The 20,672-nt window shown below is 40.3% G+C and overlaps 1 protein-coding gene and 1 non-coding gene across 2 annotated transcripts; one reads left to right on the top strand and one right to left on the bottom strand.

Moving 5' to 3' along the window:
* Positions 1-3,343: 3,343 nt before the first annotated feature.
* Positions 3,344-18,884, top strand: C3H5orf15 (chromosome 3 C5orf15 homolog). Its single transcript, XM_011224311.3, has 3 exons — positions 3,344-3,514; positions 16,143-16,669; positions 17,391-18,884. The coding sequence occupies exons 1-3, from the start codon at positions 3,394-3,396 to the stop codon at positions 17,520-17,522; spliced, it is 780 nt and encodes a 259-aa protein (XP_011222613.1). The 5' UTR covers positions 3,344-3,393; the 3' UTR covers positions 17,523-18,884.
* Positions 8,884-9,046, bottom strand: LOC117801683. Its single transcript, XR_004624430.1, has one exon. It is a non-coding gene; the product is annotated as a U1 spliceosomal RNA (small nuclear RNA).
* Positions 18,885-20,672: the final 1,788 nt, after the last annotated feature.

Below are 20,672 nucleotides of genomic sequence, written 5' to 3'. Positions count from 1 at the left end.
GCAGTATTATTAACTAGAGTCACCATGCTGTACGTAACATCTCCAGGACTACTCATTTTATAACTGCCCCAACACTTTTAAGGGCTCACCGGATTCGGTGAGGCTCTCTGAGGAAAATCTCCCCTTCTTAAAGTTTACTGTGTCCTTTAACAGCCTAATCGCAGTGACGATACCCCATCATATTCACAGGCCACTCCCACATTCAAGGGCAGGGGATCATACAAAGGCATGGATCATTGGGGTTTATTCTAGAATAATGCAATTTAGATTTTAAAAAATGACAATATATTTCAAATATTTACAAAGTAGAGTATATATACATAATCCGGTTTCAGTAAATGTGAACATCTTTTTCTATTCAATAATATGTATATTTTTAGGCAGAGTTCCTTTTTTTTTTTTTCTCTGATGTAAAGTTTGATGCTTCATTAGTTGCGTATAACACCCAGTGCACCATGCAATACGTGCCCTCCTTACTACCCACCACCAGTCCATCCCCTTCCCCCACCCCCTCCCCTCTGAAGTCCCCAGTTTGTTTCCCATAGTCCATAGTCTCTCATGTTTCATTCCCCCCTCTGATTACCCCCCTTTTCTTTATCCCTTTCTTCCCCTACCGATCCTCCTAGTTCTTATGTTCCATAGATGAGAGAAATCATATGATAATTGTCTTTCTCTGCTTGACTTATTTCACTTAGCATTATCTCCTCCAGTGCCGTCCATGTTGCAGCAAATGTTGAGAATTCGTTCTTTCTGATAGCTGAGTAATATTCCATTGTATATATGGACCACAGCTTCTTAATCGTCATCTGTTGAAGGGCATCTTGGCTCCTTCCATGATTTGGCTATTGTGGACAATGCAGCTATGAACATTGGGGTAGGCAGAGTTCCTTTTTATGGATGTTTGGAGGTGACAGTGCCAAGCAAGTATCAGATTTACTTGAGCATTTTGTGTCACCCAAAACTTGCTGGCCTCAGTATTTGTCATACTGTCTTCATTGGGTTCATGAGGATCTGTATCTGTTTGACAGTCAACTTGTGAATTGCTGTTCAAGAGTCAACTGTAGTTTAAGAGACTGACTTCCCAGGCTAAAGAAGACAGTACAGCATCCATCTAGCTTTTTCTCAGGACACAAGCCCTCGGGACCCAGACATTACATTGTGACAAAGTGACATAGCGTCCAGAGATTTTGGCACATAATGGTTGTTGGGTACATCCAGTCAGATGCCAGGTACAATACTGGTATTTTGAAATGTACAAAGGGCCCTCTGAATATTGAGGATATATTTCCCTCCCCACTTACATATTAAGTATCTGCCTGTTGTATACATCATGTCAGAATATTGTGCAAAATTCCTTGAGTTCATGCTATCTCACCAGTTAGAGAACCTAAACATTCTGGTGTGGGGACAAAAGGAAGAAAGTGGAAAGAGAAAAGAGAAGACTGAAGGTGTGTTTACTACAGAAAAAGGTCTATGTCTGAATTTTGCAATAAGCCAGAAGCTGGAATCAAGAGGCTTATTCATTAAACGGAGTGTGGTTTGTGTGCTCAGAGAAGGGAAAGCTCCAAGGGAATTTGGGAAGACTGTATCCTGGCTACCGTGGAGGGTTTGTAATAAGGGCATCATTCAGTCTGTCTAGGCTTGTGGTGGGCTTAGGGAAATGAACATGAATGACCTCTTAGTTTTCTTAACAACACAAAAGTTTGTGTGTTTCTGAGCTGTCGCTGGGGCCAGATAAATGTTCAGGGAAACCAGGTTCAAGAGAACAGGGGCCCTTCTGTCCTTAGAAAGGCAGCTCAGTTGTGTCTCTGGAGGATTCTTCTGTGGGAATCACAGAGATCAGAGTGGTGAAGCTATGGGTGCAGCAAATGTGCTTCACGCCACAATGATTTTCCTGCACATCAATCAAGTGGAGCTTCTACGATTTCAAGCCTACGGACATTTAGTTAGGAAACATTTGCAGAACACACGGACCAAAGCATGTGTCAAGGCTGTAAGGGAACTCTAAATCTGCATTTTCATATACTGGGGGTTTTAAGTTACAAAATTTAAAAAGTAACAGAAGCTTATTGTAGGATATGTGGAGGCTGCACTCTACTTCCTAGCCCGCTTTCCTGCTTTTTCTCCATTACACCCTTACCATTGTATAGTGTATATTTTACACTAGGTCTTCCTCACAAAATAAACTCCACAAAGGTACGTGGTTCGTTTTGTTAACTGCTGTATACTGAAATATGAAAAGGTGCTAAATATTTGTTGAAGTAATAAATGATTAGGAGAAAGATAAAAAGTAAAACATTTACCTATGGTTCCACCACCTAGATATGGCCCCTGTGAACAGTTGTGTTTTATTTGCCTTTGGGAGAGGGAGGACAGCTACTTACCTTTTGGGATCAGTCTATTATACAGTCAGATCTTCCTTTTAACAATTTTTTTAATTAAAGATTTTATTAATTTATTTGAGAGAAAGAAAGCAGGAGGAGGCACAGAGGAAGAGAGAATCCCAAGCAGAGTCCCCCCTGAGCACAGAGGGGAGGCGGGGCTGGATCTCACCACCTTGAGATCATGATCTGAGCCCAAATCAAGAGTTGGCCGCTTAAATTAGGTCAACCAGAGAAGGACAGTTATCATATGATCTCACTCATATGTGGAATTTAAGAAACAGGAGCATAGGGGAAGGGAGGGAAAAATAAAATGAAATCAGGGAGACGAACCATAAAAGACTCTTAATCATAGGAAACAAACTGAGGGGTGCTGGAGGGGAGAGGGTGGAGGGATGGGGTAACTGGGGGATGGAATTAAGGAGGGAACGTGATGTGATGAGCACCCGGTGTCACATATAACTGATGAATCACTGAACTCTACCTCTGAGACTAATAATACACTGTATGTTAATTAATTGAATTTAAATAAAAAAAAGTTGGCTGCTTAACCCACTGAGCCTTCCAGGCACCCCTTTCTTTTAAAATGTTTTAGGGGCGCCTGGCTGGCCTAGTCCATAAAGCATGCCACTCTTGATCTCAGGGTTATAAGTTCGAGCCCCACTTTGGGTACAAAGATTACTGAAAAATAAAGTCTGTAAAAACACCTCAATGTTTTAAAATACTTTCATGAACTGTATAGTATCCTATTACGTGGTAGGCAGGGAGGGGCTCTCTCTGACCCTCTCTAGAATCTAACACTTTACAACCTCATCGCTCAAGGGGCTTGGGTGGAGCCTGCCCTGTGCCACAGCTCCATACCCTCCCTCCTTATCCGGGTTTCCTGAGCTCCCGTCTAGGCTGCGACGTCATCACGTTGGGACGTAGATGCCTCAGGCCTTGGTGCCTTACGTAGTGTCTGATGTCATGACGTAGAGCCTAGCAACAGCGCAGGCTCCTGGCGGAGTCCGTTATGGCCGCTGCTGCCGTGAGGAGGATGAGGGGAACCGTGCAAGCGAAACTGCGGCCCTCGCCTGGCCTTCAGGTGTCCGGAGTATTGGCGCTCCTGCTTGCGTCCGCCACCATGTCCAGTGGTAAAGGGGGCGCGGCGGCAGGGCGGGCGCGGGAAGACGCGGAGAGCCGGGCACGGGCGGGGAGACAGGCCCGGCCGGGGAAAGGACGCTTCGGAGTGTCCGGAGCAGATGGCTGTGTGTAGCTAGGGCAGGGTCTCTAGGGGCGAGGATGGAGAGTAGGCTGTCTGAGGGAGTCTAAGGAGGTGGGGTCTCTGAGAAGCGCGAGAAGTGGGGATGAGAGGTGCGGGGATCCAGGGAGCAGGGAGCAGAGTATGTAGATGGGCATGGAGGGAGGAGTGGCGGTGTTGTCTAGAGAGTCTTGAAGAATGGGTTGCCACAGGGAATGGCGGTGGTATGTTCTCCGAAATTGCTTGGAGAGGGCAGTTGTGAGGAGACAGAGGGAACTGATGCTGAGGAGATGGCCGCGGTTGGAGGTGTGGTGTCTAAGAGGGTCCCAAGGTGGGGGGAGGCACCCCAGGGGGTCTAGCAGGGCTAAGGGAGTGTGGGCGCTTTCCGGAACCGGTGAGATAAGTGGTAAAGACCAGGGTGGGCAGGGGCACTGACCATACTGAGCTGATGGAATATTTTGGAGAGCAAAAGTGAAGGGGAAAAAGCTGTCTTAGGGTACTGGTGCATCTCTGAGATCTGGGAGGTTCTGGTGTTTGGGAAAAAGCCAGAATACTGAGGCATTGAGCTCCTGAGGGGCTTGGGAGGAGGAGAGGAGGAAGGCGACAAGGGAGATATTTGTAAACATGGTTTCTTGTGTCCTGGGTTAACTGGACAAGACTGCTTCATTTTAATAGTGTCGTAGAATTTGATTAATTCCTTTAAAATATTTAAAAATTTATATTAAAATTCTTTGTATTATTTATGGAGGTGTGACAATATACTGCTTTGATGTTTGTGTACACTGGGAACTCATCACCACAGTAAGTGTAGTTACCACTCATCATCATACAGAGTTACCAAATTTTTTTTTCTTGTAATGAGAGCTTTTAAGATTTACTCTCTTAGCAACTTTGAAATATGCATTACTATATTACTAACTATAGTCACCATGCTGTATATTACATTCTTGTGACTTAAAATTTGTAATTGGAAGTTTGTACCTTTTGGTGCTCTTCTGCCATTTCACCATCCTCTAACTCCCCCTTCTCTGGCAACCACATTCTCTTCTCTATGAGTCTGGCTTATTTGCTTGTTTGTTTTGTTTTGATTTTTTTGTTCCACATATGGGTGAAATCATATGGTATTTGTCTTTCTCTGTCTGACTTATTTCAGTTAGCATAATGCCTCAAGGTCCATCCATATTGTCACAAATGCTGTATTTCATTTTTATGTGTGTATGGCTGAGTATTATTCCATGGTTTATACACACCACATCTTTATCTGTTATCCATCCATGGGCATTAGGTTGTTTCTATATCTTGGCTCTTGTAAATAACGCTGCATGATTAAGTATTTCTTTTTGTAGAAATGTTACATTGTGAATGAAGATATTGAAGGCTTTATCAGGAAATAAGTGTGTAACCTAGTGCCTGAGGCTTAGGGGGAACAAATCCATTAATAAGAATTTGTAATGATTAAGCAGTATTTTGCTTAGTATTTCCTTTTTTCTTAAGGCCAAGACACAGTCCTGCTTTTCTCCTTAAATCTTTTTTGAATTTTCAGATGAAAAACAGTGTGAATGGGATAGTGTTTTCTCATTTGCCAACAGGGACTGTCTGGCCATACATTCGCTTACTACAGTGCTGTGGTTACTTCCTTAGGTTTCCTCAGCAGCACTGAGGGTAGGGCAGCCACCGTCCCAGAAGCATTTGTAAGTCTTTGGGGAAGGACTGAGGTTCATTTTCCTAAGGCCCTTTCATCATGAGTAAAATATAACAAGGATTTCTCTGGTTGATACAGATATTCCTGTTCCTAAAGTACTTATGTAGCATGATTGTTTTGGTTATTTAATAATTTAAGAAAAAACCTGACATTTAAGCATTTATATTTCTTACTGGAATGCTTAAGACATACAGTTTGAGGAATATATAGCTGGTAACTGTAGTTCACAAACAGCTTTTCCCCTGGTTGAAAATTTTGTAGGGAGGGGCAGGCGTGGGGGGGGAGTGTGGAGTATTAAGGTGTCTTCTTGTCTCTTTATTTATTAGAGTGCCATAAATATTACTCCAAGTAAACTGGGACATTTTAGATAATCTTTTTTTTATTAAGTCTTTCTGCCAATTTAAAATTCTTATTATTCTCTACTAAAAATAATTTAAATGTAAACTAACATATATGCTCTTAAAAGGGAAGCAGCTACATTACAGTACAGCGTGGCATTTGTAAAACTTTGGGTAAGAGAAGTGTTTTTTGTAAGCATACCTTATGGTAGAGTGATTTCAAAGTAATTATTCTTTTATTTATTGTATTTTTTTATTTTAAAGATTTTTAGATTTATTTTGAGAGAGAGAGCACGAGTAGGGGGAGGAGCGGAGGGAGAGGGAGAAGCAGACTCTGCTGAGCAGGGAGGCCGAGTGGGGCTCCATCCGAGGCCATCTGAGGAGCCTGGGTTCATGACCCCAGCCAAAGGCGATGCCTAACAGACTGAGCCACCCAGGTGGCTGTTAAAAAAATAACAGTCTAGTTAGGATGTGTTGAATTCCAAACTTGAAGTAAGCATAGAAAGTTAGAAAGTTACTACGTTAGATTTATTTAAACTTGTTCCATATTAGGTTTTTTTAAAACTTTTTTTTTTAAAAAGATTTTATTCATTTATTTGACAGAGAGAGAGGCAGCGAGAGAGGGAACACAAGCAGGGGGAGTGGGAGGAGAAGCAGGCTTCCTGCTGAGTAGGGAGCCCGATGCGGGGCTCAATCACAGAACGTTCGGTTCATGACCTGAACTGAAGGCAGACGCTTAATGACTGGGCCACCCAGAGCCACCCAGATGCCTCCCATGTTAGGTTTTTTAAAATTAAAGTACTTGAGTGTATTCTTGGCAAGCTGTAAGGATTTTATAGTTCTATATTTTTATTTTGACAAAGCATAAAAAAATAATATAAGCCTTATTTTGGATTACTGGTTGATCACCTTATGATTAAGTCTTGCCATGTCATTTCAAAAGTGCCTACTTTATATGTTTGTCATCAAATTGCTCCCAAATGATCACCTAAATTTAATGTGTAATGCGTTTAGTTTTTGAGGGAATGTTTCCCAATCCAGTGTGAATGAATTCTCAGGGTCCTCTGCATTCTTGTTTAAGAAGTATCGATGTAGGTTATTTTAAGACAGTTTTAAAAAGGGACCAGTAGAAGAGAATTAAATGTAGAAAGTTATTTTTAAAATGTTGTTTTAACTAGAGTGTTAATATCAAATAGAAAAGCATAAAAAAGGAACGTTTAGAAGTCTAAAGTAATACATATGATTGTAGAAGCTCAACAATTAAATCCATAAAGTCAGATCCCTTTATTCTGAACACTCTTCGTTTCTGACTAGATCACATTCTCTGATTTGAAGGAGTGGAGGCCCAGCAGATCCAAGTTTTTTACTCCTTGAACAATACTTAGTAATTTTGCTCTTACTTGGTGCTAGGTATTGGAATTATAACAACAAAGGGGGTGACATTGGAGATACCCTTAGAAGAATGAGTGGGGTTTTGCCTGGCTGAAAACTATGGGAAAGGCTTTTCAGAGGGTGTGGTGCAAAGATGCTACTTGGGAAGTTGTGTAGGGTTTATGGTGAGAATTGGGTCAAGAGCATATTCAGTAAACATTTAGTGCTCTCTGTTAAGTAGGCAACAGGGATAGAGTAGTTTGGGAGTTTAGTAAGAGATGAGGTTGAGGTAATGGGTGCCAGATCATGTGGGATCTTGTAGGCTATTACAAAGACTTTCAATTTCACTTTTGAGAGAAATGGAGAGTTCCCAGAGGGTTTTAAACAGAGGAGTAACATCATTGAACTTCAGTTTTTACAGGTTGACTCTGGCTGCTGTGTTGAGAGTGGACAGTAGGAGTTAAAGTAGAAGCAGGCAGATCATTTAGAAGGCCTTACTGTTTTTGGCGTGGGAAGTAAAAATATATTTCTTTAAACTTTTTATTTTGAAATAATTGTAGATTCATTTGCAGTTCTAAGAAATAATACAGATCCTGGTTTCCCAGTTTCCCCAGTGGTAACATCTTAAGAAACTGTACTACCATATTACAACCAGAGTACTGACATGGATACAGTCAAGATAAAGAGGATTTCCATCACCCTCGTGTTGCTTTTTTTATAGTTACTCTCCCTTCCTGTCCCCACTCCTTCCTGAAATCCTGGCAACCACTAATCTGTTACTTATTTATTTATTTAATTTTATCATTTGAAGAATGTGATATAAATGGAATCATATGGTATATAACTTTTTGGAATTGGCTTTTTTTTTTAACCTAGCATAATTCTGTGGAGATTCATCAAGTTGTTCCATGTGTCAATAGTTTGTTCTTTTTTATTACTGAGTAATATTCTGTTATTATATAGACACACTGCACTTTTTTAAACCATTCATCCTTTGAAGGACATCTGGGTTGCTTCCAATTTTTGGCTTTTATGATTAAAGCTGCTGTAAACATTCATGTACAGATTTTTTTGTGTGATTGTAAGTTTTCATTTCTTTGGGATAAATGCCCAGGGTGCAATGGCTAGGTTGTATGGTAGTTACATATTTAGTTTCTTAAGGAATTACCAAACTGTTTTCTGGCATAGTTGTTCTATTTTATGTTACCACCAGCAACATTTAAGTGATCTAGCTTCTTTGCATCTTTGCCAGTATTTGGTGTTGTCATTACTTTTTATTTTAGTCATTCTGATAGGTGTGCAGTGATACCTTTATCGTGGTTTTAATTTGCATTTCCCTAGTGGCTAATATCTTTTCCTGTGCTTATTTGCCATCTGTATATTCTGTTTGCTGAAATGTGCCTCTTTGTCTGTTGCCTGTGTTCTAATTGGATGGTTTGCTTTTTCATTTTTGAGTTTTCAGATTTTTTTATGTATTCTGGATACTAGTCTTTTTGGGTTGGGACTCACAAATATTTCTTTCTTTGTGTAGCTTATCTTTTCATCCTCACAGGAAAGTCTTCATGGAGCAAAAGTTTTTCATTTTGATAAAATCAAATTTATGGATTTTTTCCTTTTATGTACTGTGTTTTTGGTATCAGGTCTACAAATTTGTGCCTAGTCCTAGATTCTAAAGATTTTTTCCCCTTTGTCTTTTTCTAAAAGCTTTATAATTTTACATTTTACATTTATTTTTTAAAAGATTTATTTATTTATTTGAGAGAGCAAGCACATGTGTGTGCTCCAGAGCAGGGGGAGGGAGAGGAAGAGGGAGAAAATTCCTTTTATTTTCTTTTTTTTAAAATTTCAAACCAGGGGAAAGCACAAATGCCGTCCCCCACTACCACAAATTATGCAGTTGAGTGTCCCACATTTGGGGAAATTGCAGGGGTTAGCACAATGAATAAGTGCAATGGATAAGCCTCACGCTGGGAAAACCACCTTCGTGATCATGGTATCTCCCCTGCCAAATTCCAAGCAGAATCGTGCTGAGTGCGGAGCAGGAGGTGGACTTGATCTCCTGACTCTGAGAGCATGACCTGAATTGAAACCAAGAGTTGAATGTTTGACCAACTGAGCCACCCAGGTGTCCCTACAGTTTACATTTAAATTTGTGATCCAAGGGTGCCTAGGTGGCTCAGATTGTTGAGCATCTGCCTTTGGCTCAGGTCATGATCTCCATGTCCTGGGGTCCAGTCCCGCGTTGTGCTCTTGGCTCGGGGTGGGGTGGGGGGGGTCTGCTTCTCCCTCTTCCTCTCTCTCCCCCTGCTTGTGCTTGCTCTCTCTCTCTCAAATGAATAAATAAAATCTTTAAAAAATAATAAATTTGTCATCCATTTTTATTTTTATTTTTATTGTATTTACTTATTTATTATTATTTTAAAAGTAATCTCTACACCCAACTTGGGGCTTGAATTCATGACCCCAAGATCAGGAGTTGTATGCTTCTCTGACTGAGCCAGCCAGGTGCCCCTGTGATCCATTTTAGTTAATTTTTTTTTTAAGATTTTATTTATTTGTCAGAGAGAGAGAGAGAGCACAAATGGGGGAAGCGGCAGGGGCAAGAGGGAGAAGCAGGCTCCCTGCTGAGCAAGGAGCCCAATGTGGGGCTCGATCCCAGAACCCTGGGATCATGACCCGAGCTGAATGCAGCTGTTTAACCAACTGAGCCATCCAGGAGCCCCCATTTTAGTTAATTTTTGTATAAGGTGTGAGACTTAGGTCAAGGTTCATTTAGTTTGTTAATATGGTAGATTGCATTGATTGATTTTTGAATACTGAATCAGTTTTGCTTCCCTGGAATAACCTTCGTTCATTTATTTGCTAATATTTTGTTAAGGATTTTTGTGGCTATGTTCACGAAAAATACTAGTCTGTAGTTTTCTTTTTCTGTAATGGTTTTGCTTTTGGTATCAGGATAATAATACTAGCTTCATAAAATGAATTGAGCAGTGTTCCCTCATGTTCTCTGGAAGAGATTCTGTAGAATTGGTGATAGGTCTTCTTTAAACATTCAATTCTCCATGAAACCGTCTGGGACTGGAAATTAATTTTTTGGGAGTTTTAAAATTAAAGATTCAATTCCATTAATAGTACAGGGCTATTCACATCATGTATTTCATACTGGGTGAGTTGTGGTAGTTTGTATATTTAAGACTTTGTTGTTTTTTTTTTAATAATAATATTTTTTTATTATGTTAGTCACCATACAGTACATCCCCGGTTTTTGATGTAAAGTTCCATGATTCATTAGTTGCGTGTAACACCCAGTGCACCATGCAATACGTGCTCTCCTTAATACCCATCACCAGCCTATCCCATTCCCCCACCTGCCTCCCCTCTGATGCCCTCAGTTTGTTTCTCAGATAAGACTCTGGTCTTGGGGTGCCTGGGTGGGTCAGTCTGTTAAATGTCTGCCTTTGGCTCAGGTCATGATCCCAGGGTCCTGGGATCGAGTTCCGCCACCGGCTCCCTGGTCGGCTGGGAGCCTGCTTCTCCCTCCCTCTCCCTCAGCTTATGCTTTCTCCTCTCTTTCTCTCTCAAATAAATAAATAAATAAATAATTAAAAAAAAGACTCTGGTCTTAACTTTCTCTTTTAGTTGGCTTTTTTTTTTTTTTTAAGATTTTATTTATTTATTCGACAGAGAGAGAGACAGCCAGCGAGAGAGGGAACACAAGCAGGGGGAGTGGGAGAGGAAGAAGCAGGCTCATAGCGGAAGAGCCTGATGTGGGGCTCGATGCCATAACACCAGGATCACGCCCTGAGCCAAAGGCAGACGCTTAACCGCTATGCCACCCAGGTGCCCCTTAGTTGGCTTTTTATGACATTGCTCTGGCAGGGGAGGAGGGGGTTGCCTCACAGTACTGTCAGGTAGATGTAGAAATCTAGGGTGATAGTCTCCTTGTTACTTCTGGACTGGGGTGGAAGTTCTGTCTCCCCTCATGGTCTGCACTTACATAGTGGTGGGATTGGCCTTGTTACTACTGGGTGATGATTAAAGTCTTGACTCTCCACTAGGCCTCTTCTGACACCATTACACTGGAGGGGAAGAGACATCTTGTTACAGCCTGCTGAGGGTAGAAGTCTGGGCTCTCTACTTGGCCTTTGCTGGTGTGGGTATGAACGGAGCCACAGTTTGTTTGTGTGTGTGTGTGTGTGTGTGTGTGTGTGTGTAAGTGTTTGCCTGGAGTAGAGGATTCATTGTCTAAAATAGTTTTCTTTCTTGGTAGGCTGCCTCTCTCCTAATTTTTTGGTTAGAGAGAACAGGCTTTTTTTTTTTTTTTTTTTTTTTGCAGTGGGACAGGGGAGGACATGTTTTTGTACATACTCCTTAATGTTTCCATGTTGTTGGTTTCTTCAGCTACAAGTCTAGAATACATGAGGTAAAAAAGAAAATCCAGGGAAGTCACCACTAGTTTGTTCTTAAGGTCTTGAGGTCTCTAACCATTCTGCCTTATTCTCTCCACCTTTCAGAGTCTTATGTTATTTTATATATAATATATAGGGTTAGTAGTTTTCAGTGGAGGAATAGGGAAAAGTTTGTCTACTCCCATCTTCCTGGAAGCCTAAGTAAGAATTCATTTTGAATGTGTTAATTTGAATGTCAGATATCCAAGAGGAGATGTCAAGTAGCAGTTGGATTTATGAGTCTGGAGTTCTGGTAGTTCATGTAAGTTCTCATGGCTTCTTTTTTCTCAGAAAAGTTAGGAAGTGATGCCATCCATTTAAAATAAGGACAACAGAGAAGGTGTTGGTAGTTTGAGAACAAAGGAGCATGTGAATGGTCTCCTAAGGGAGTAGGAGGGTAAATGGACTAGAAAAGTACAGTATAATTGCCAACAACATTACTTGTACACCTGAATTTTTGGCATTGAATTTAAAATGAAATAAAACCGGTGACATGGTTGTGTATTTCCAGCCATGTTCAGCTGCTTGGTGCTGATGGGGAGTAATAGAGTTTAACTTGGGATGTAGCCTTGCCAAGTGAATGGGACAGAGTCAGCAAGGGGGAAGGGGATTGAAGGTGTACGTAAGGGAGGGTTCATGGCTGACTACAAAATTGAATCTGGGTAAAGGAAAGGACAACGGTATTGGGCAAGGATGCGATAGTGGTCATGAGGGACTGAAAAGATGGTAGGATCAGAGAATTGTAGGTCCTGTTGGATTCAGAATGCCAGGGAATGAATTAGGATAGGTGGTCATGTCAGCAAATAGGATGCATGCAATTGAGATTATGGAAGAGTTGTGATGATAGTGACCATGATTTGACAGGTTAAGGTAAAGGGGAGGTCTGGCTCATCAGAAGAGAGCTCAAGATAGGAGCACTTGGGTAGAATGAACTCTAGAGCCAGGAGCTAAAATTATTGAGAATAGGAACTGTGACTGGGAGTTGGTGGACAAAGGTTAGTGGGTGATAGCTGATGATAGGAGAATCAAGGCTGGTGCATTTAGGGAGGGGACTGGGAGAATGGTCTGGAAGGGCCCCTCTATCCCACCCTCCACCCCAGAATAGTTTCCCCTCTTCCAAACCCAGTGGTGCAAGGATGTGGGTCTAAAAACAAATATTAATTTTTTTTAAAGATTTTATTTTTATTTATTCGACAGAGATAGAGACAGCCAGCGAGAGAGGGAACACAAGCAGGGGGAGTGGGATAGGAAGAAGCAGGCTCATAGCAGAGGAGCCTGATGTGGGGCTCGATCCCCTAACGCCGGGATCACGCCCTGAGCCGAAGGCAGTCGCTTAACCGCTGTGCCACCCAGGCGCCCTTAAAAACAAATATTAATTAAAAGGGCTTCAGGGAAAGTGAATCTTTAAGGGAGAGCTAGTTTTCAGTTATAACAAAAAAGTAAAGGATAAAAGAAGGGATTTGCTGATATCTAACTGAATTCCAGATGGATGGGTTTCTGGACATGGAGAGGGGTGGGAGGTGGGGATAATTACAGTCATTCACACTCCTATCAGCTTGTGTCCTTTAAATATACGTGATTGTTCTATTTTAGTATATGTGCTGCCTAAGTGAATGCTATACATGATTATTCCAAAAGTCAAGTATAGAAAAGCAATTTTTTAAAAAGTCAAGGTTAATTAGTTGGCTCCCAGTTTTAAAATTATATTTTAAATCATATTTTCCCTAACTTTGGCAGGAAAGTTAACTATACCAGAGAAATAGTAATTTGTAAATGCAAATATAAAAATTCTTTTAAGAAATTCCTGTTAATAGTTTTCTGAATACTGTACTCAATTATAGGCCCTGTTTCTTTCTTTTCTTCCAATGGAAAGTTTCAAGGAACCAACTGTTGAAAAGACTGTAAGGCTTTACTAATTTCCTAATTTTTTTTTTTTTACCAATTTACTAAATTATTTTTTTTAAGAGATTCCATTCAGTCCAACTGAAACTACCTATTTTTTCTATGCAAAATAAGTGTCAACTATGATACACAAACCAGAGTGTATTCATGTATTCAAGTATTACATGTTTGAACAAAGAGTGGTCTGTTAGGTTGTTAATTTACATGCATGCACATGTTTGTGAAAGCCAGGGAATGATTTGGTTTAATCTTACCCCTATAAAATATTTTACTTTAATTTGATAGACTTTAAAATAGTATCTTTGTATTTTTAGATCTCATGGACAGTTCCTCTTATTTTTTTATTTTTTATTTTTTAAAGATTTTATTTATTTATTTGACAGAGAGAGAGGCAGTGAGAGAGGGAACACAAGGGGCGCCTGGGTAGCGCATTCGTAAGTGTTTGCCTTCCACTCAGGGCGTGATCCCAGCGTTCTGGGATCGAGCCCCACATCAGGCTCCTCCACTGGGAGCCTGCTTCTTCCTCTCCCACCTTCCCCTGCTTGTGTTCCCTCTCTCACTGGCTGTCTCTCTGTCAAATAAATAAATAAAATCTTAAAAAAAAAAAAAAAAGAGAGGGAACACAAGCAGGGGGAGTGGGAGAGGGAGAAGCAGGCTTCCCGCTAAGCAGGGAGCCAGATGCGGGACTTGATTCCAGACCGCTGGGACCATGACCTGAGCCGGAGGCAGACGCTTAACGACTGAGCCACCCAGGTTCCCCCAGTTCCTCTTTTTTTTTTTTTTTAAGATTTTATTTATTTATTCGACAGAGATAGAGACAGCCAGCGAGAGAGGGAACAGAAGCAGGGGGAGTGGGAGAGGAAGAAGCAGGCTCATAGCAGAGGAACCTGATGTGGGGCTCGATCCCATAACGCTGGGATCACGCCCTGAGCTGAAGGCAGACGCTTAACCGCTGTGCCACCGAGGCGCCCCACCANTAGGCAGATGCTTAACCGCTGTGCCACCGAGGCGCCCCCCCTTTTTTTTTTCTTTTTTTTAAAGATTTTATTTATTTATTTGACAGAGATAGAGACAGCCAGCGAGAGAGGGAACAGAAGCAGGGGGAGTGGGAGAGGAAGAAGCAGGCTCATAGCAGAGGAACCTTGTGGGGCTCGATCCCATAACGCTGGGATCACGCCCTGAGCTGAAGGCAGACGCTTAACCGCTGTGCCACCGAGGCGCCCCACCAGTTCCTCTTTTTTAAATAAAGGTTTATATAGTTTTAGAGAGAGAAAGCATGTGAGCATTGGGGAGGGGCAGAGGGAGAGGGAGAGGGAGAGAGAGTCTTCAGCAGACTCTGTGCTGAGTGTGGAGCCCGACACAGGGCTGGATCTCACAATCCTGAGATCAGGACTTGAGCTGAAATCAAGTGTCAGATGCTTAACCAGCTACACCACCCAAGTGCCCCAGACAATTCCTTTTTTTTTTTTTTTTGCAAATATAATGGATATTTTTGAAGCTTTTCAATATATACTACATTAGATCGTATATTAGAAACTCTGTTAAATTTCAGCAGAGATGCTTCTGAATTTTTGGTGTATAGAGTTACTTCTGTAAATAATTTAAACTGCTTTAGTAAACCACACTGAGTGGGTAGGAGCATAGTGAAGTAAAAGCTTGTATGTATTTGGTGTCATTCTCTTACTGGATTGCCTTTCTCAATCTTTAAAATAGTCTAGTTCACACTTAGTTGTCAAGTTTCCAACCCAATTTCCATTTCTTCCCCTTTAGGAGTTTCCGCTTTCTTCTCCCTAAGAACACCTTGAAAAAGAAAGAAAGGAAGGAAGGAAGGAAGGAAGGAAGGAAGGAAGGAAGGAAAAGAGAGAAAGAAAGAATGAATTGGGAGAGGAGGTCTTTCAGTTCTAGTATCACTTAGAAATGCTGACTACAGCTTGCTTATAGCTTCTCTTAAATTTGTTGTATTGTATTGAAAACATTTAGGTTCACATTTTTTTAAAGATTTTATTTATTTATTTGAGAGAGAGAGAGAGAAAGCACAAGCAGCGCGAGTGGCAGAGGAAGAGGGAGAAACAGACGCAGAGCTCTACCCCAGGACCCTGGGGCCATGACCTCAACTGAAGGCAGATGCCTGATTGATTGAGCCATCCAGGCACTCGTTAGGTTCACATTCTATATCTAGTTTGTGATCTACTTGAGCTAGGATCAGCCACCAGTCTTTCTGTTCTGGAGATGGGGTATAGTCTGGACAAAGATTTTTGAAGTCCAGCCCCTTTGTGAAATGAAAACAGAGTGGATGGGTAAGAGCTTTGTGTGACTCTCTGTCACATAAATAAATAAAATCTTTAAAAAAAAAAGAGAGAAAAAAAAAGCTTTGTGTGACTCTCTGTCACATAAATAAATAAAATCTTTAAAAAAAAAAGAGAGAAAAAAAAAGAGCTTTGTGTGAATTTCACCATTGTGACCTAAAGTTACCCCTCTCCATTCTTTCCTTTTTCTTTCGATGACAGGCTGTGTAACGTAGTCGGTCTTTTATGGTGCTTAACTTGTTACTTTCTGGCTAAAGAGTTATTACCTGGTGAATGATTGTCTAAGAAGAAATGTAACTGGTTGCTGGCTATTGAGACTTACTAACAAATTCTCAAGGAAAAGAGAAATATGGCAAAGAGAAGTGCTTAGTGAAAAATTTAGGTAAATATGCTTCTAGCTTGGCGGAGATAAAGTTGGAGATTTCAGTTTAATGCTCTTTGTTCACTATTTTAGCTCTACCACAAACTGATTTGCCGAGCCACACTGTACTCCAGCCAGATGTTTCTGCTCCAAATATGAGTGCTTTAACACATGAAAACCAAACCAAACTTTCTGTCTTCCAAACCAGCACCACTCTCCAATCCACGGCTAGTACAGAGAAAGGTGGAGGGGCATCTGTAGCCCCTCATCCCTCACCTACTACTACTCTGTCTCAAGAGGAAACAGATAACAACGAAGATCCCAGCATAGAGGAGGAGGATCTACTCACGCTCAATAGCTCTCCGTCCACTGCCAAAGACACTCTGGACAATGGAGACTATGGAGAACCGGACTATGACTGGACCACCAGCCCCAGAGATGATGAGTCCAGTGAGGCCCTGGAAGAAAACAGGAACTACATGGAAATTGAACAGTCAGTGAGATCTTTTAAGACACCATCCTCAAATATTGAAGAGGAAGATAGCCATTTCTTTTTTCATCTTATTATTTTTGCTTTTTGTATTGCTGTTGTTTACATTACATATCACAACAAAAGGAAGGTATGTTTGGGGTTTTCAGACCCTTTGATTACCCTTTATTATCTCAGTCATATTTCTTACTAATATTTTTGATGATTCAGATTTTTTTTCTTTTTTAGTCAAGTTTAAATTCCTGTGGTATATTTTAACAAATTACAGACAGAACACTTTACCTTGTGTGCTTCTAAAAAAAAGAAGTCAAATTGTTTTTTAATGAGCAAAGCTAAAGCCTAGTGGTTTTTGAAAAACAGGTATTATATCTTAAGTTAGCATTGCTACTTCAGTGGGAATATTTATGGAGAAAGATTGTTAGTTTAATACTTTTAATTAATTAAGCACTAAACTTAATAGTATTTTAATAACTTTTTCCCCTGGTTGTAAACTTATTACATATTTATTTTGAATGCCAGTGATATTCTATCCCTGTGTTGAAATGTTGGGCCATCTCTGTTCTAAACACCTAAGGGACTTGTTAAATAGGCAGGCTCCTGGGCTCCACTGTGATCTGTTAATGCATCTCTGCAGATAGAACCCAGAATCAGTCTTTAGCCAGTACTCTGTACATTAAGATTTGAGCAGCACTGTTTAACTTTGTTTACAAGATGGAAAATAAAGCCCTTTTGTTGTTGTTTTTTTACTTTTTAAATTTGGCAACCTAGGAGAGAGATAGTGCACTTGTTATACTTTCAGCATGTGCTCTACTTTCTTTTTTGCATATCTAATTTATTTTGTTTTTTTCCAGATTTTCCTTCTGGTTCAAAGCAGGAAATGGCGTGATGGTCTTTGTTCCAAAACAGTGGAATATCACCGCCTAGACCAGAATGTTAATGAGGCAATGCCTTCTCTGAAGATTACCAATGATTATATTTTTTAAAGCACTGTGATTTGAGTTTGCTTATTATGTAATTTTATTTGCTTGACTTTTTTATATAAAATTGTGCAGATGTTTGCCATAGGCAGTTGGTACTTAAATGAGAGATGGGTCTCTCTTTATTTTGCCTTGGTGCTTTGGAAATGAAATGTCACAAACAAGGAGTATATAATTTTTTATCTACACTTTTAGAGGTGAATTTAATCAGGTGTCCAGAATGTGGAGCTAAGCATTATCTGTTAGTTTTGTTTTAGATTTCTTTATTGTACTTCTTCTGGAAGTATTAGTAATACTAGTTTTAAAAGATCCCAGCCTTTAACTGAATCCTAACATATCTGGTACTGCTGGCTCAGATTCTCTTTCTGCCATCCAAGTACTATTTTTTATGCACACATTTTGTGCTCCCAAACTATAATCTACAAGGATGTGTGTAATAGTGCTTGGCATATACGTAACATTTTTTCTTCCGGGAAAATTGCTTTGGTTATTTTTGGATAATTTAAACATAATTTAAGATAATGATATTGCTCAATCTGACCACAATTTTAGGCAACACATTAATGTCTCTAGAAATTCTGGCAATAGAAAGACTCTGCAGTTTGCAGTGGACATAGATAAAATATTATAGAGATACCGAATTTTGGCTTGAATTACTGAATTAAATTTAGAGGTAGAAATTGTGACAAAATATTAAATACACATACAATTGCTTTTAGTTAGCAATTGATTGTAGCACAGGTTCCTCCAAGCTTTCAAGTAAGGAGCAGAGTTTAAAATTATATCAGATTTGTTCATTTTCTTTATTACTTTATAGTAAGTTTGAATAAATCTTAGGGGCCATTATCACTTAAATAATACTGTATCTAGGCCTTTCAAATTAAAATTATACCTGAATGAAGTTGTTTGTATACATAAAGGATATATGTGTACACTGACTTTTTCTCCCCCTGTACTTGTTTTATTTTCTTCTGTTTGGTTTTTCACAGCAACTGGAAATTATTTACATATTTCATTTTAGCCTGTCTTTATATAATAAAGAGTTGATCAGTATGTAAATATGTGATTTGAACCATGGTTGACTTATAAATGTCACTGCAACTTTTTAGAAAACATGACCCTTAATATATGTTAAACACCTATTCAGAAAGTCCGGGTGAGCCAGTGGGTATGTGCTTTGTGTAAAGATGGAAGAAGTAGGGCAATCCACCATTTCTTTCAGGTGGACAATTTACTGTCCTCATAGGAGGGGGAGCACAATGGAAATACACCTGAACTGTTTTATTGCAGTAATTTTTCATATCTGAAATTGTATTATTTAATATTTTGAATAAGATTTTAAAAATAAATGGCAAAGATACAAACCTATGATTTTATAAGTGTGTTTCATTTGAATGATGGCATGCAGTCCTTCCTTTGGGTGGTGACAGAGGGGTAATGCTTTGTTTGGGAGGAAGCTAAAGTGACTAGCTTGTTTTTGTTCCTTTTAGCAGTAGTACTCTGCCTCTATGAATCCTCTTAGATTTCTAAATCCTACTTTAGTTCTAGTTTTCTGCTAGGTACTGAAGTTTATTGTAAACTGTGGCAAAGTAGGATTGCAAAGAAAAGTAAGCAGCTAAATCAGTGTATACTTTCTAGAATTCTGGCCTCCCTGTTGTCTCCCTGTTGAAGGTTCCCCTATTAGGAAGCTCATACCCGCTTAGTGGATCTACGGTTCTTGGGCTTTTCTGATGGCACAGTCTTTGCATTCCATGCCCCCGTGCTGCAATCAAGTAGCCTTTGACTTTTGGAGCATCACATCATACATTGATTAAAAGTGCTGCCAGTGGGATGCCTGACTGGCTCAGTTGGTGGAGCATCTGATTCTTGATCTCGGGGTTGTGAGTTTGAACCCCATGTTGGGTGTGGAGATTACTTAAAAAACATAAATCTTATTATTTTTTTATAATAATGTTTTTTATTGTATTATGTTAGTCACCATACAGTACATCCCTGGTTTTTGATGTAAAGTTCGATGATTCATTAGTTGCGTATAACACCCCAGTGCACCATGCAATACGTGCCCTCCTTACTACGCATCACCAGTCTATCCCATTCCCCCACCCCCTCCCCTCTGAAGCCCTCAGTTTGTTTCCCATAGTCCATAGTCTCTCATGCTTCATTCCCCCTTCTGATTACCCCCCCTTTCTTTATCCCTTTCTTCTCCTACCAATCTTCCTAGTTCTTACGTTCCATAGATGAGAGAAACCATATGATAATTGTCTTTCTCTGCTTGACTTATTTCACTTAGCATTATCTCCTCCAGTGCCGTCCATGTTGCAGCAAGTGTTGAGAAATCGTTCTTTTTGATAGCTGAGTAATATTCCATTGTATATATGGACCACAGCTTCTTAATCCAGTCATCTGTTGAAGGGCATCTCGGCTCCTTCCATGATAAATCTTATTTTTTTTAAAAAAGATTTTATTTACTTGAGAGAGAGAGAATGAGTGGGGTGAGGGGCAGAGGAAGAGGGAGAGAGGATCTCAGGCAGACTCCCCACTGAGCAGGGAGCCTGATGTGGGGCTCAATTCAAGGACCCCGGGATTGTGACCTGAGCTGAAGGCAGCCGCTTAACTGACTGAGTCACCCAGGTCCTGGGGCACCTAGGTGGCTCAGTCAGTTAAGTTTCTGCCTGTGGCTCAGGTCACAATCCCGGGGTCCTGGGATCGAGCCCCATATCTGGCTCCCTGCTCACCAGGAAGTCTGCTTCTCCCTCTGCTCCCCCCCACTCATGTGCTCGCTCTCTCAAATCTTTTAAAAGAAACCCCAAAAAACCCCCATAAATCTTAAAAAAAAAAATCTGCTGAAGTCTTAACAGAGGTATCTGTGCTTCTGGGTTATAAATATGAATATAATTCAGACATAGAGGTGTACATTATAATTTTTAAGTCAATTTGATCTCAGAGTTTTGGATCTTGCTTTTTACCTAACAAATCATGAATATTTTCCATATCATTAATATTTTTAAAAACATTTGCTAGCTACATAGTTTAGCTGTTTTCCTGTTGAATGTTTAGGTGGTTTCCAATTTTTGGTTCTGTTTCTATGTGATGAACATTTCTGTTTTGGAATCAGTGTGTTGGGTTACATGAGGCAGAGGAGGCGTACCTAGGACC

Source organism: Ailuropoda melanoleuca, chromosome 3, assembly GCF_002007445.2.
Source record: "Ailuropoda melanoleuca isolate Jingjing chromosome 3, ASM200744v2, whole genome shotgun sequence".
Classification (NCBI taxonomy): domain Eukaryota; kingdom Metazoa; phylum Chordata; class Mammalia; order Carnivora; family Ursidae; genus Ailuropoda; species Ailuropoda melanoleuca.
This window is presented reverse-complemented; position numbering and strand designations above follow the sequence as displayed.